The sequence below is a fragment of the Dipodomys merriami genome, unplaced genomic scaffold (assembly GCF_024711535.1).
Source record: "Dipodomys merriami isolate MVZ:Mamm:240054 unplaced genomic scaffold, mDipMer1.0.p SCAF_124, whole genome shotgun sequence".
NCBI lineage: Eukaryota > Metazoa > Chordata > Mammalia > Rodentia > Heteromyidae > Dipodomys > Dipodomys merriami.
In genome coordinates, this window is record NW_027202538.1 from 2,559,626 (window position 1) to 2,574,878 (window position 15,253).

The 15,253-nt window shown below is 58.5% G+C and overlaps 1 protein-coding gene across 1 annotated transcript; it reads right to left on the reverse strand.

Moving 5' to 3' along the window:
- Positions 1-3,226: 3,226 nt before the first annotated feature.
- On the reverse strand, positions 3,227-12,337 carry LOC138823856 (arylsulfatase L-like). Its single transcript, XM_070017402.1, has 8 exons — positions 12,325-12,337; positions 11,155-11,319; positions 9,619-9,740; positions 8,508-8,628; positions 7,714-8,142; positions 6,395-6,531; positions 4,207-4,419; positions 3,227-3,558 (listed from the first exon to the last, which is right to left on the reverse strand). Coding segments are annotated over exons 1-8 (1,521 nt in total). The 5' UTR covers positions 12,327-12,337.
- Between the last annotated feature and the right edge of the window lie 2,916 nt (positions 12,338-15,253).

Below are 15,253 nucleotides of genomic sequence, written 5' to 3' on the forward strand. Positions count from 1 at the left end.
AGGCTGTGATAGCACTTCCGGTCAGGCACCCTTGTCCCCCCCCTTCACCTTGGCTCGCTTCCTGTTTCTGGGCACTTCCCGACCGGAAGTTGCAGGGAGACGCCCCACCGCCCTTCCCGGGTGTGTTCTCCCCCGCACTTCCGGATCCAGTCCCGCCCCCTCCAGGCAGCGCGCTGGCCCATGTCGTGTCCCCCATCGTGTCCGTGGTGGTCGTGGCCCTGGTGGGTGCCGCCATCACCTACTTCTAGTCTGGAGGTCGCAGACGCTGCTTCCGGGGCGCGGGCCAGGATGCAGGTGGGAACCGCCCCCTCCCAGGGTGCTCGGATGAGGAGAGGCGCGGGGCGGGGCCTCACCTGATCCCCCGCGGGTGGCAGCAGCTTGTGCCTCCCCTCCCCCACCAGGCCCCTCCCCGGTGTGAGGCTGGATTCGAACATGGGGCCTCAAGCAGCAGGTGGAATCAGAAGTGGACGAAGGAGCCTGGAGGGGGAAGGACGAATAAAATCAACATAAAGTGTGCATGCGCGCTGTCAGGCCTGTCTGCCCAACCCATCTTTCCATTGTGCATGCGTAGGCTCCACCCCTTTGGAGCCACTCCCTGCACATGCGCGGTGCGCACGCCCAGGCAGCGTTTCCTTCCCCTCTGGCGTCTGTGCAGTGTGGAGACAGGCGCTGGGTGGGACAGGATTGTGATGGACAGCTAGAGCGTCCCGTCAGTCACTTGTGGGCGGGGCCTCGGCTTGACATGACGTAAGATGGCGTAGGAGGCGTGGCCTGGAGGTGAATGACAGCCCGTGTGGCCATCTAATTGCAAGGGGGCGTGGCCTGAAGGTTACAGACAGGACAAATGTCCACACAACAACCAGAGGGTGGGACCTGGAGGAGACAAACAGCCCCTGTGGTCTTTCAACAGCCAGGGGGCGGGGCCTGGAGGTGACAGACAGCCCCTATGGCCTTCCAACAGCCAGGGGCAGGACCTGGAAGAGACAGACAGCCCCTGTGGCCTTCCAACAGCCAGGAGGCGGGACCTGGAAGTGAAGGACAGCCCCTACGCCCATACATTCACTAGTGGGCGGGACCTCTGGGTGATGGGCATAAACAGAGTCCACAGAACTAGCCACGAAGGGGCGTGGCTTCACACAGATCGAGTCTCCAGCTATTGGCTTGGCAGGGGATGGGGCCCAGAGATGATGGACAGCACCCCCTGCCTTTTAACCTCACCCAAGGAAGAGGCCGAACTGGACCCGCAGCTTCCCTGGGTGGGAGACAGGCGTGTCAGCCAATCAGAGCAGGGGGTGCGGCTGGAGGAGTCCCCGGGGAAGCCAATGGGGCCCTCCCTCCAGAGAAGACCTGGATATCATGCAGGTGCAATGCATCCTAGGCCTAGGGAGACACAGACCTCCGACCTCGACTTATCCTACTGCAATAAGGAGCTATAGGCCCACCTGGGTCAATCCCTGGAGAGGTCATTGGGGTCCCCTGGGACAGGCACAGAAGGGGAAGAGTTTGCAGGCCTGGTCATCCACCCATCCATCCACCCAACCACCCCCCCCAGAGTGGTCCAACATCCAGGTACCCCACATCTCCAATCCCGCTGGGCCAATCTGAATCCGAGTTCACGTAGTTAGGAGCAGGACTGTGGTGTGAGGTCCAATCAGCAGCGAGTTGGATTTGTGGGGGGGCTAAGGGGCGTGTCTTACAGCTGGATCAATGACAAGGGAATTAGGAAAGTGAGGGAGGGCCTTTCATGGAATAAGCCAATCAGGTGTGAATCTAGGTGGTGGGACGTCCTGGAGGAGGGCGGGACCAAGCTTGTATCCTAGCAACCCACCGGAAATGGCCTGAAATGGAAGGCAGGACTAGTTCTATACCCTAGCAACCACCAGAAATGATCTGAAATGGAAGGTGGGACTAGTCCTATACCCTAGCAACGACTGGAAGTGACCGGAAATGGAAGGTGGTTCTAGTCCTATACCCTAGCAATGACCGGAAGTGGCCTGAAATGGAAGGTGGGAGCAGTCCTATACCCTAGCAACGACCGGAAATGACCTGAAATGGAAGGTGGGACTAGTCCTATACCCTAGCAACTACTGGAAGTGGCCTGAAATGGAAGGCGGGACCAGTCCTATACCATAGCAATGACCGGAAATGGCCTCAAATGGAAGGCAGGACCAGCCCTGTATGCTAGCAACAACTGGAAATGACCTGAAATGGAAGGCAGGACCAGTGCCCGGCCTCTGACCCCCGTGACCGCTGACCCTGCCGTGCGGTACGGTGCTCACGAGGTTTTATTGTGTGGGAAGCTAGAGGAGAGAGGCCCGGATGTGACAGGGCTCCGGATGGGAGGCTGGGGAAAGGCCCTGGATGGGAGGCCCGAGGTGGAGTTCAAGGATGAGAGGCTCAGGATGTGAGAGTCCCAGGATATGTGAAGCCCTGGGTCTGAGAATCCCATGATGTGAGACTCTCTGAATGTGAAAATCCCCGGATGTGGGAATCCCCAGATGTAGGAGTTCCCAGATGTGAGAGTCTCCACATGTGAGAGTCTCTGGATGTAAAAGTCCCCGGATGTGACAATCCCGGGATGTAGGAATCTCTAGATGTGGGAATCCCTGGATGTGAGAATCCCTGGCTGTGGGAATCCCCGGATGTGAGAATCCCTGGATCTGAGAATTCCCGGATGTGAAAATCCAAAAATGTGAGAATCCCCGGATGTGAGAGTCCCTGGATGTGAGATTTCCCCAGATGTGGGAATTCCCTGGTCTGAGCATCCCTGGAAGTGGGAATCCCCGGATATGAGAATCCCCGGATGTGGAAATCTCTGGATGTGAGAATCTCTGGATGTGAGAATCTCCGGATGTGAGAATCACCGTATGTGAGAGTCTGTATGTGGGAATCCCCGGATGTGAGAGTCTCTGGATGTGAGACTCTCCGGGTGTAAAAGTCCCCGGATGTAGGATTCTCCGGATGTGTGAATACATCCCCGGGAATCCCCGGATGTGAGTCCCCAGAAGTGAGAATCCCCGGATGTGAGAATCCCCAGATGTAGGAATCCCCGGATGTGGAGAGTCTGTATGTGGGAATCCCCGGATGTGGGAATCTCTGTATTTGAGTATACCTGGATGTTTAATACTCGGATGTGAGTCCCCGGATGTGAGAGGCGCAGGCCAGGATCTGCCATAGCCCCGGGCAGTTGGGGGTTGGGGGTCGGGTCGGGGTCAGAGGTCGGGGATCAGGTGGTCGCAGGCGCAGAGCGGTCCGGGCACGCAGCAGGGCTGCAGGCGCAGGCTCCAGGTGTTGTGTGCAGGGCGAGGGGCGGGGCCGCGCGGGGGTGGCGCGTGCGCAGCATCCAGGCCACTGCGGCCTCCACGCGCCTGTGCGTCGCCATCGGGCCCCGCAGCGGGCGGGTCTCCCCCGGGTCCGCCGTCAGGTCAAAGAGCAGTGGCCGCCGGTGGCGGGTCATGCGCCGCCCGGAGCAGGCGCAGGCAGGGAAACCGAGGCAGGCGCCCAAGCCCGGCGGGTGGAAGCACGGAGTGGCGAAGTGCAGCTTCCACACCGTGCAGCCTGCGGGGGGTGGGGAGAAAGGAGTAACATCCGGGGCCTCACATCCGGGGATTCCCATCCGGGAATTCACATCCAGGACATCACATCCGGGGATTCACATCAGGGCATTCACACGCAAGACCTTACATCCGGGATTCCCATCCAGGACCTCACATCTGGGTATTCACATCCGGGGATTCCCATCTAGGACCTCACATCCAGGGATTCACATCCAGGCCCTCACATCCGGGGATTCACATGTGGTACTTCACATCCGGGGATTCACATGCGGGGCCTCACATCCGGGACCTCACAGCCAGGGATTCCCATCTGGGACCTCACATCCGGGGCCTCACATCTGGGGATTCCCATCCGAGGCCTCACATCCGGGATCTCACATCCGGGGCCTCACATCCAGGGATTCTCATCCACTACCTCACATCTGGAGTCTCACATCTGGGAATTCCCATCGGGGACTTCACATCCGGGACCTTACATCCGGGAATTCCCATCTCATGCCTTCCATCCAGGTCCTCACATCCCGGGATTCCCACATCCGAGGATTCCCACATCCAGGTCTCCCACCCCAGGCCTTGCATCCGGGTCCCTGCGCGCTTGCATGCAGCTCCCTCCCCCGCCCTGGGGCCCGGCGGAGGTTGAGGCACTCACTTAGGCGGTTGAACCAGCGCACGGCGTGCAGCCGGGCCTCGCAGTAGTGCAGCAGGAAGTTGTGGCCTGCGGCCTGCGCTGTCCTCAGCAGCGCGGGCATCAGGTCCTCGCCGTCCACCTCCCTGCGGGACCCGGATGTGCAGGCTTCTGAGCGCTCAGAGACTCGGATGTGCAGGCCAGAGCCCCCAGAGACCCGGATGTCAAGGCTTGAGCCTGTAGAGACCCGGATGTGCAGGCTTCTGAGTGCTCAGAGGCCCGGATGTGCAGGCCAGAGATCCCAGAGACCCAGATGTCCAGGTTTCTGAGCCCTCAGAGACCCGGATGTGCAGGTCTAAGACCCAGGCCTCTGGTCTTAGAGACCTGGATGTGTAGGCCTGAGGCCTCAGAGGGCCGAATATCCAAGCTTCTGAGCGCTCAGAGACCCGGATGTCCATGCTTCTGAGCCCCCAGAGACCCGGATGTGCAGGCCTGAGATCCCAGAGACCCGGATGTGCAGGCTTCTGAGCCCTCAGAGACCCAGATGTGCAGTCCTGAGCCCTCAGAGACCCGGATGTCCAGGACTGAGACCTGGGCCTAGGTACTCAGAGACCTGGATGTGCAGCCCTGATGCCTTAGAGACCCCGATATGAAGGCCTGAGTCCTCAGAGACCCAGATATCCAGGCTTCTGAGTGCTCAGAGGCCCGGATTTGCAGGCCTGAGCCCTTAGTTACCCGGATGTAAAGGCTTCTGAGACCTCAGAGACCCAGATGTCCATGCCTGAGCCCCGGGTCTTGGGTCTTAGAGACCCGGATGTGCAGGCTCCTGAGCCCCCAGAGACCCGGATGTGCAGGTCTGAGCCCTCAGAGACCCGGATGTGTAGGCTTCTGAGCCCCCAGAGACCCGGATGTGCAGGCCTCAGCCTCCCCCCCTCAGGATCCCTGAGGCCCCGGATGACCTCCCTTCCACCCCACCCCGTGGGGACCCAGGCCGGCGAACGACTACCTGTCCGCCGGAACCCAGCCCCCGGCCAGGCGCACCACGGTGGGGAACAGGTCCATGAGGCTGGTGGGCTCAGGCACCAGGCGCCCTGCAGGCAGCGTCCCAGGCCAGCACGCCAGCCCGGGAACCCGGATGCCACCCTCCCAGCCACCCATGCCTTTGCCACCTGCAAGGGGGGAGCGAAGGGCAAAGGTCAATGGCGGGGTCGGGCCGCGTGGGAGGCCCCGCCCATCCTGCCTCAGTTTCCCCCTCGCCCTGGTGCACGCCGTTGGAACCCCCAAGGCGGGCGCCCCAGGCCCGGGCATCCAGCGAGGCACCGTGATCTGACGTGAAGTAGACAAGGGTGCGGCGCCCCAGCCCTGCACTGTCCAGCGCCGCCAGCAGTCGCCCTGTGGGGGGGGGGCAATGGATCCGTGCCTCAGTTTACCCCCAGCGTCCACCGTGCCTCGGTTTACCCCCAACATGCACCATGCCTCAGTTTACCCAACATGCATCGTGACTCAGTTTACAAATTTCCATCGTGCTTCAGTTTATCCCCAATGCCCAGTGACTCAGTTTACCCAACAGGCACTGTGCCTCAGTTTACCCCCAATGCTCACTGGGCCTCAGTTTACCCCCATCCCAGTGCCTCAGTTTACTCAACCCACTCACCTCGTCCCCGTGCCACAGTTTACCCAACATGCACCATGCCTCAGTTTACACAATATGCCCAGTGCCTCAGTTTACCCAACATGCACCATGCCTCAGTTTACCCAACATGCCCAGTGACTCAGTTTACCCAAATACACCGTGCCTCAGTTTACCCCAATACCCAGTGACTCAGTTTACCCAAATGCACCGTGCATCAGTTCACCCTGAACATGCACCGTGCTTCAGTTTACCCAACATGCACCATGCCTCAGTTTACCCAAGTGCACCATGCCTCAGTTTACCCCCAACATGCACAGTGACTCAGTTTATCCAAGTGCACCGTGCCTCCATTTACCCCAACCCATTGACCCCGTTCCCATGCCTCAGTTTCCCCCATCCCACTCACCCCATCTCCGTGCCTCAGTTTCCCCCAACCCACTCACCCCACCCCCGTGCCTCAGTTTCCCCATCCCGCTCACCCCGACCCTGTGCCTCAGTTTCCCCATCCCGCTCACCCCACCCCCGTGCTCAGTTTCCCCCATCCCACGCACCGTGCCTCAGTTCCCCCCCTGCACTCACCCACCATCCAGTCAAGCTCCTCCACGTTGTCGCCGTAGGCGCTGTGCGAGCTGCAGCCCCAGAAGGCGGGTGAGGTGACCAGCGGGACGTGGACGTGGAGGAAGGAGACAAGGAGGAAGAAGGGGCTGGCCTGGTGCCTGCGGACCCACGTCAGACCCCGCCCCCATCATCAATAACCTCACCAATAACCGACCTGATCAGGTATTGCCAATAATCGATCAGATGATTGATAATCGATCCTGATCTAATCGAAAATACCAATAATCGATCCTGATCTGATCGAAAATACCAATAATCAATCGTGATGTGTTCGATAATACCAATAATCGATCATGATCTGATCAATAATACCAATAATCAATAGTGATCTGATTGAAAATACCAATAATCGATCGTGATCTGATCAGTTATTACCAATAATCAAACATCATCTGATCGATATGACCAATAATAGAACATGAGCTGATCAGATATTACTAATAATCGAACAGGATCTGATCAATAATACCAATATTCGATCGTGATGTGATCGATAATACCAATAATCGAACATCATCTGATCGATAATACCAATAATTGAACATGAGCTGATCAGTTATTACCAATAATCGAACATCATCTGAACAGTTATTACCAATAATCGATCATGATCTGATCAATACTACCAATGATTGATCGTGGTCTGATCTGAGGTCTACCAGATGTCTCTACAGATCTACTAGATGGAACATCCAAGGACCTGAGGTCTACCAGATGTCTATAGAGATCTACTGGATGTAACATCCTGGGATTTGACGTCTACCAGATGTCTCTGCAGATCTACTGATGGAACATCCGGGAACCTGAGGTCTACCAGATGTCTATAGAGATGTACTAGATGTAACATTCAGGGATTTGAGGACTACCAGATGTCTATAGAGATCCATTGATGGAACATCCGGGGATTTGAGGTTGACAGTTGACTATAGAGATCTACTGGATATACATCTGGGCACCTGAGGTCTACCAGTTGACCATAGAGATCTAGTAGATGTACATCAGGGGATCTGAGGTCTACCAGATGTCTATAGAGATCTATTGATGGAACATCCAGGGATTTGAGATTGACCAGTTGACTACAGAGATCTACTGGATGTACATCCGGGGATCTGAGGTCTACCAGATGCCTATAGAGATCTCCTAGTGGAACATTCGGGGATTTGAGGTTGACAGTTGACTATAGAGATCTACTGGATGTACATCCGGGGATCTAAGGTCTACCAGTTGACTATAGAGAACTAGTAGATGGCATCTGTCCCCCTCCCCGGCCCCAGGCTGACCTGTGGATGAAGGCCTCAGCCTCCCGCAAGAACAGCCCCGCGCTGGCCTCGAACCTCAGAGGCTGCTGGACGACCTGGTGATCCCTCATCAGGAAGCAGTCGGCGTGGACGATGAAGACACCTAGGAGGCAGGAGGTGCAGGCCAGGAGCAAGGCCCCACATCCGGGGCCCAGCACCCTGGGCACCCAGCGCAGGCCCAGCAGGCCCGTGAGCTTCCCAGAGGCCAGGCAGAGCAGGGAAAGCAGCAGCAGCTGCGCCCCCAGGTCCAGGGGCCCTTGCAGACGCACTCGCTTCTCCGAGGGCTCCGCTTGCAGGCTGTCCCCCATCAGGGTGAAGGGGACCCCGAAGAAGGAGTCGAACCTATGGTTCAGGGGGTGGTGGCAGTGGTGAGTGGGGGACTCACAGTTGAGGCCCAGGTGCCATTTGCCTGGAGGGGAAGAGATGGATGGATGAGTGAATGGATGGGTGGATGGGTGGATGGATGGGTGGATGGGTGGATGGGTGGATGGATGGGTGGATGGATGGGTGGGTGGATGGATGGGTGGATGGATGGATGGATGGATGGATGGATGGATGGGTGGGTGGATGGATGGATGGATGAATAGGTGGATGGGTGGATGGATGGATGGATGAGTGGATGGATGGATGGATGGGTGGATGGGTGGATGGATGGATGGATGGAGGGGTGGATGGATGGATGGATGGGTGGATGGATGGATGGATGAGTGGATGGATGGATGGATGGGGGATGGGTGGATAGATGGATGGGTGGATGGATGACTTCTCTCTTTCCTATGAGGCCAGTGGCATATCCCTGCTGCTGCAGGATCTTGGCGAAGGTGATCTCGGAAGTGGGCAGCCCGCCAGACACAGCTGCCCACTGCAGCCCGCGCGCCCCGTTGGTGGTCACCATGCCTTCCAAGAGAGAGGAGAAGGACCCTAGGTCAGTGATGATGGCGTCCTGGGTAAGGAGGGGGCATCTAGCACCTTCAGGGGGAAGGCCTGCTGTGTCTGGGATAGCCTGGGATCTGCCCACCCGGGGTGGAAAGGACCCCAGCCCTGGGAGCCCTCGGGGGAAACCAATATGGCATCACTTCCGGTTTCCTGGTGGTTCAGGGGGGAAGTCCCAGAGTCTCAGGGATTTGAACCTGAGATCCTCAGAGAAGTCCTCCCCTCCCTCTGGTTGACCTCCGTGCCCTAGATGTTGGGCCTCAGTTCCCCGGATGTTGGATGTTAGTATCCCGGATGTTGGCCCTCATCCCCGGATGATGGAATTCAGTGCCCTGTATGGTGGATATCAGGACCCCAGATGTTGGACTTCAGTTACCCGAATGTTGTAGCTCAGTTCCCTGGATGTTGGATCTTACTACCCCGTATATTGGAGCTCAGATTCGGGTATGTTGGCCCTCAGATCCCCAGATGTTGGAGCTCAGTTCCCCGGATGTTGGGGCTCAGGTTCCCGGTTGTTGGATCTTAGTATCCCGGATGGTGGATGTCAGATCCTTGGATGTTGGAGTTCAATTCCCAGAATGTTAGGCCTCAGATCCCCGGATGTTGGATCTTAGTACAATGGATGTTAGAGATAAGGTCCCCGGATGTTAGAGTTCAGTGCCCTGGATGTTGGTGCTCAGATCCCCGGATGTTGGATCTTAGTAACCCGGATGTAAGAGATGAAGTCCCTGGATGTTAGAGCTCAGTACCCTGATGTTGGTGCTCAGTTCCCCGGATGTTGGGCTTTAGATCCCCGGATGTTGGGTCTCAGATCCCCAGATGTTGGATATCAGGTCCACGGATGTTGGATCTTAGTACCCTGGATGTTGGCTCTCAGATCCCCGGATGTCCCGACCCCGCCTCCCCCCCCACCGCTCCTTCCATTCCCCGGATGTCCCACCCCCCCATACTGACCCAGGCGCACAGGGTAGCGTCCCGTCAGGAAGGTTGCGTGGCTTGGGCTGCAGACGGACGCTGCTGCCAGGTGCTGGGTCAGCCGCACGCCATCGCGGGCCAGGCCGTCCAGGTGCGGGATGCTGTGTGGGGAGAGGGAAACTGAGTCACAGCCAAGAACATACAGGGACCTGGGGTCTAACATCCGGGGATCTAATGCCCAAAATCCCAGGAGCTAAACTCCAACATCTGGGGCCCTGAGCTCCCACATCCGGGGATCTAAGATCCAACATCCGGGAACCTGAGATCCCACATCCGGGGTACTAAGATCCAACATCTGGGGACCTGAGGTCCAACATTTGGGGACCTGGCATCCAACATCTGGGAACCTGAGGGCCAACATCTGGAGATCTAAGATCCAACATCTGGGGCCCTGAGATCCCACATCCAGGGTACTAAGATCTATATCTGTGGACTGGGCTCCTACATCCGGGGTCTAAGGCCCAACATCCGGGGACCTGAGGGCCAAACATCTGGGTATCTGATCTCAAACATCCAGGGACCTGACATCCAACATCCGAGGTACTAAGATCCAAGATCCGGGGAATTGAATTCCAACATCAGGGGACCTAACATCCAACATCCAGGGATCTGAGGTCCAACATCCGGGGGCCTGATCTCCAACATCTGGGGTACTAACATGTAACATCCGGGAACCTGATTTCCCACATCTGGGGTATACTAAGATTTAACATCCGAGGACCTGATCTCCAACATCCGGGGCACTAACATCCCACATCCAGGGATCTGATATCCAACATCCGGGGACCTGATCTTCAACATCCAGGGAACTGAGATCCAACATCCTGGGAATTGAACTCCAACATCCGGAGACCTACCATCCAACATCCGGGGACGTGAGGTCCACTAGATGTCTATACAGATCTCCTGGTGGAACATCCGGGGAACTGAGCTCGAACATCCGGGATACTAACATGTAACATCCGGGGACCTGATATCCAACATCCGGGGCAGTAAGATTCAACATCCGGGGACCTGATCTCCAACATCCGGGGACCTGATCTTCAACATCCGAGCACCTGACATCTAACATCCGGGGAACTAACATCTAACATCTAGGGACCTGATCTCCAACATCCGGAGCACTAACCTAACATCCGAGAACCTGATTTCCCACATCTGGGGCATTAAGATCTAACATCCTTGGACCTGTCCTCCAACATCCGGGGCACTAACATCCCACATCCGGGGACCTGAGCTCCCACATTCGGGGCACTAACCTCCAACATCTGGGGACCTGAGCTCCTACATCCGGGGCACTTAAGTCCAATATCTGAGGACATGATCTCCCACATCCGGGGTACTAAGATTTAACATCCCGGGACATGATATCCAACATCCGGGGCACTAACATCCAACATCTGGGGAACTGAGTTACTAGATGTCTATACAGTTCTCCTGGTGGAACATCCAGGGATCTGAGCTCCCACATCCGGGTAACTAAGGCCCCACATCCGGGCCTCCCCCTCTGCTCACCGCAGGCTGCGGTTCCCGAAGCTGTCCAGGTCGCCCAGGCCCAGGTCATCGGCCAAGAGCAGCAGGAAGTTGGGGCGCGAGGGGGTGGGGCCTGCGCAAGGGCCAGGGGGGAGGAGGAGGAGGAGGAGGAAGGCGAGGGGTGGGGCTGCGCAGCCGCTGTGCAACCTGAGGAGGTGAGAGAGGAGGAGGAGGGGTGGATGGGTGGATGGATGGGTGGATGGATGGATGGATAGGTGGATGGGTGGATGGATGGATGGATGGGTGAATGGATGGGTGGATGGATGGATGGTTGGATGGATGAATGGATGGGGAATGGGTGGATGAATGGATGGGTGGATGGATGGATGGATGGGTGGATGGATGGGTGGATGGGTGGATGTATGTATGAATGTATGGATGGATGGATGGATGGATGGATAGGTGGATGGGTGGATGGATGGATGGGTGGATGGATGGATGCACAGTGGATGGATGGATGGGTGGATGGATGGATGGGTGGGTGGATGGGTGGATGGATGGGTGGTTGGGTGTATGGATGGATGGGTGGATGGATGGGTGGGTGGATGGATGAATGGTTGGATGGATGGATGGATGGATGGATGGGTGGGTGGATGGATGGGTGGGTGGATGGATGGATGAATAGGTGGATGGATGAATAGGTGGATGGGTGGATGAATAGGTGGGTGGGTGGATGGATGGATGGGGATATGGATTGATGGATGGATGGGTGGATGGATGGATGGATGGATGGATGAATGGATGGGTGGGTGAGTGGATGGATGGTTGGGTGGATGGATGGATGGGTGGATGGATGGATGGGTGAATGGGAAGAGGGATGGAAGGACTCCCCCTCCCTCCAGACCCTCTCCTGACCAACTTGGCATCCAGGATCCCGTCCTTCCCATGATGCTCCCCGTTTCATGGAAGAGAATGCTGGAAGCAGGAAGTGGGGAAGAGCTGAGTAACATCCGGCCACCCCAGGGCCAGGCTGCTGTTGCCCCCACCAGTACATCAGCCCCTCACCTCGTCTTTCCAGGCCTGTGGCGGGGCCCTGCAACCCCCACCCCGGGGCATGGTGGAACATCGGGGGGGGGGCTTCATAGAACAATCGAAGCCCTCCCACCCCCGGTCCCCACACCTCTCCCCGTGTTCCCCAGAGGACGAACTCACATCCACAGTTCTCTGCCATCAGCGCCTGGGCCTGCTGCTCTCCCTGCCAGCCAGGAAGCTCGCAGGGCTCAAATGTCCATGTCACTCCAGCAGCCAGAACTCCACAACATCCCTCCAAAATAAAAGTCCCCTTGTTCCTTGGAAAGCACAACATTCCCCCCCCTCCAAAATAAAAGTCCCCTTTGTTCCTTAGAAAGGAACAGGATGTGGTGCTGAAGGGGAAGGCGGGGAAGGAAGGGAAAAGCCCGGAGTTGCTGGGCTGGGCGCCAAGAAATATCCAGGCCTGGCAGAGGCAGGAGGAAGGGGAGGCGGGAAACCTCGAGAACTACATGGAAGGCTGCAATAATAGTCAGGACCATCAGGGAGGGTGGCCTGTGCCCAGGGGGCATGGCCTGCGCTCAGTAGGCCGTGGCCAGAGCTCAGGAGGGCGTGGCCTGGGCTGGGGAGGAAGTGAGGGACTCAGGAGGGCTTGGCCTGTGCTGGGAATGTAGTGAGGGTCTCAGGGGGCGTGGCCTGTGGTCAGGAGGGCGTGGCCTATGCTGGGGAGAAAATGAGGGTCTCAGGAGGGCGTGGCCTGTGCTCAGGAGGGCGTGGCCTGTGCTGGGGAGGAAGTGAGGGACTCAGGAGGGCGTGGCCTGTGCTGGAGCTAAACTGAGGGTCTCAGGAGGGCGTGGCCTGCAATGAGGCAGAAGTGAGGGTCTCAGGAGGGTGTGGCCTGCAATGAGGCGGAAGTGAGGGACCTATGTGGGCGTGGCTTGCGCTGGGGCGGAAGTGAGGGTCTCAGGAGGGCGTGGCCTGTGCTGGGAAGGAAGTGAGGGTCTCAGGAGGGCGTGGCCTGTGCTGGGAATGTATGAGGGCCCCAGGAGGGCGTGGCCTGTGCTAGGAGCGGAAATGAGAGTGTGGCCTATGCTGGGCAGAAATGAGGGGTCTCAGGAGGGTGTGGCCTGTGCTGGGGCAGAAGTGAGGGTTTCAGGAGGGCGTGGCCTGCGCTGGGGCGGAAGTGAGGAAGAATTCCATCCAGAAGCAGCACGGCTGCTTTATTGCCTCCGATTCTGGGAAAGGACCCCAACGGCCCAAAGCGCAGCTGGAGCCCGGAGCCAAGGTGTGGAGCGCCTGCTCCCCCCACATCTGGGTTCCACCTCTCACATCTGGGTCTCAACCCCTCACATGTGGGTCCCAACCCTCACATCCGGGTCCAAACCCCTCACATCCAGGTCCTGGCGCCTCCCAGTGGGCCTGGAGATAAGTGACATCCTGGTACTCGCCTCCACGTCTGGGTTCCCGGACCTGGAGATCCCTAACATCCGGGTACCCACCCCATATCTGGGTTCATGGACCTGGAGGTCCCTAACATCCGGGTACCCAGCCCACATCCGGGTTCATGGACCTGGAGGTCCCTAACATCCGGGTAGTTCCCATTCCACATCTCGTTCCTGGACCATCAGTGGATGTGGTGGGACCTGACATCCGGGATCCCCACACCACATCCGGGTCCTAGACCCTGTCAGTAGAAGGAGAGGAGCGTGACATCTGGGACTCAACACGCCACAGCTATGCCCATGGATGTGATATCCGGGTCCCATCCAGCATATATCCGGGTCCGTGCCACAGTCCACATCCGGGTTAATGGACGTGGACTTACATAACATCCGGGTTCCCCACGCAACATCCGGGTCCTGGCCCCTGAGTGGACCTGCAGATAGGTTATATCCGGGTCCCCCAGTCCACATCCGGGTCCTGGCCCCTCAGTGGACCTGGACATAAGTGACATCCGGGTCCCTGACGCCACCTTCAGGTGAGTGGAAATGGAGGAGGGTGACATCCGGGTCCCCCAGTCCACATCCGGGTCCTGGCCCTTCAGTGGACCTGGAGATAAGTGACATCTGGGTTCCCCAGGCCACATCTGGGTCAGTGGACACAAATGAGGGTGACATCCGGGCCCCTCCCAGTCCACATCCGTGTACTGGCCCCTCAGTGGACATGAAGGAAGGTGACATCCGGGTCCCTCCTAGTCCACATCCGGGTCCTGACCCATCAGTGCATCTGGAGGAAAGTGACATCCGGTTCCTCCATGCCACATCCGGGTCAGTGGACATGGAAGAAAGTGACATCCGGGTCCCTTCTAGTCCCCACATCCGGGTCCTGGCCCCTCAGTGGACCCAGAGATAGGTGACATCCGGGTCTTTCCCAGTCCACATCTGGGTCCCTCCCAGTCCACATCTGGGTCCTAGCCTCTCCATGGCCTCTGGTCGGACCGCAGCTTCTGTACAGCGCGCGCAGGTTCGGAACCCCACATCCAGGCATCTTCCGGCTGGGGCCCAGGAGTCTTGCTGGAGCTGGACATCTGGTTCTCACGCGCTTTCCTGGCAACCGAACGCCGCGGCCTAGCGGCGGGAATGAAGCCCCACATCCGGGTCTCCTCAGTCCGTTGCCCTGCCATGGCACCCAGCGGCCTAGTGGCGGGAATGAAGCTGAACATCCGGGTCTCCAGCACGCGGGGGGCGTGTCCGGGCGGCGCCCTGGGGTGGGAGTGGCAGACGTAGGCGCCGCGGTCACGCTCTGAGGCGGCGCGCACCTCCAGGCTGCCGTCGGCGCCCAGCGTGAAGCGGCCTCGCCTCTGCAGCCCATACAGCACCAGCCCCCCGGGCAGGCGCCAGGACACCGGAAGCGTGGAGGTGGGGCAGCGCAGCCGGAAGCTGCCGCCCAGCGCCACACGCAGCGCCGCTCCCGACACTTCCCCAGGGGGCGGAGTCAGTGCCTCAGAGGGCGGAGTCGGCGCATCAGGGGGCGCAGTCAGCGCCCAAGTTGGCGGGGCAGGCGGGCCAGGGGGCGGAGCTGCCTCAGAGGGCGGAGCCAGCACACCAGGGGGCGGAGCCAGCGCCCAAGATGGCAGGGCAGGCGTGTGATGGGGCGGAGCTGGCGCGCCAGG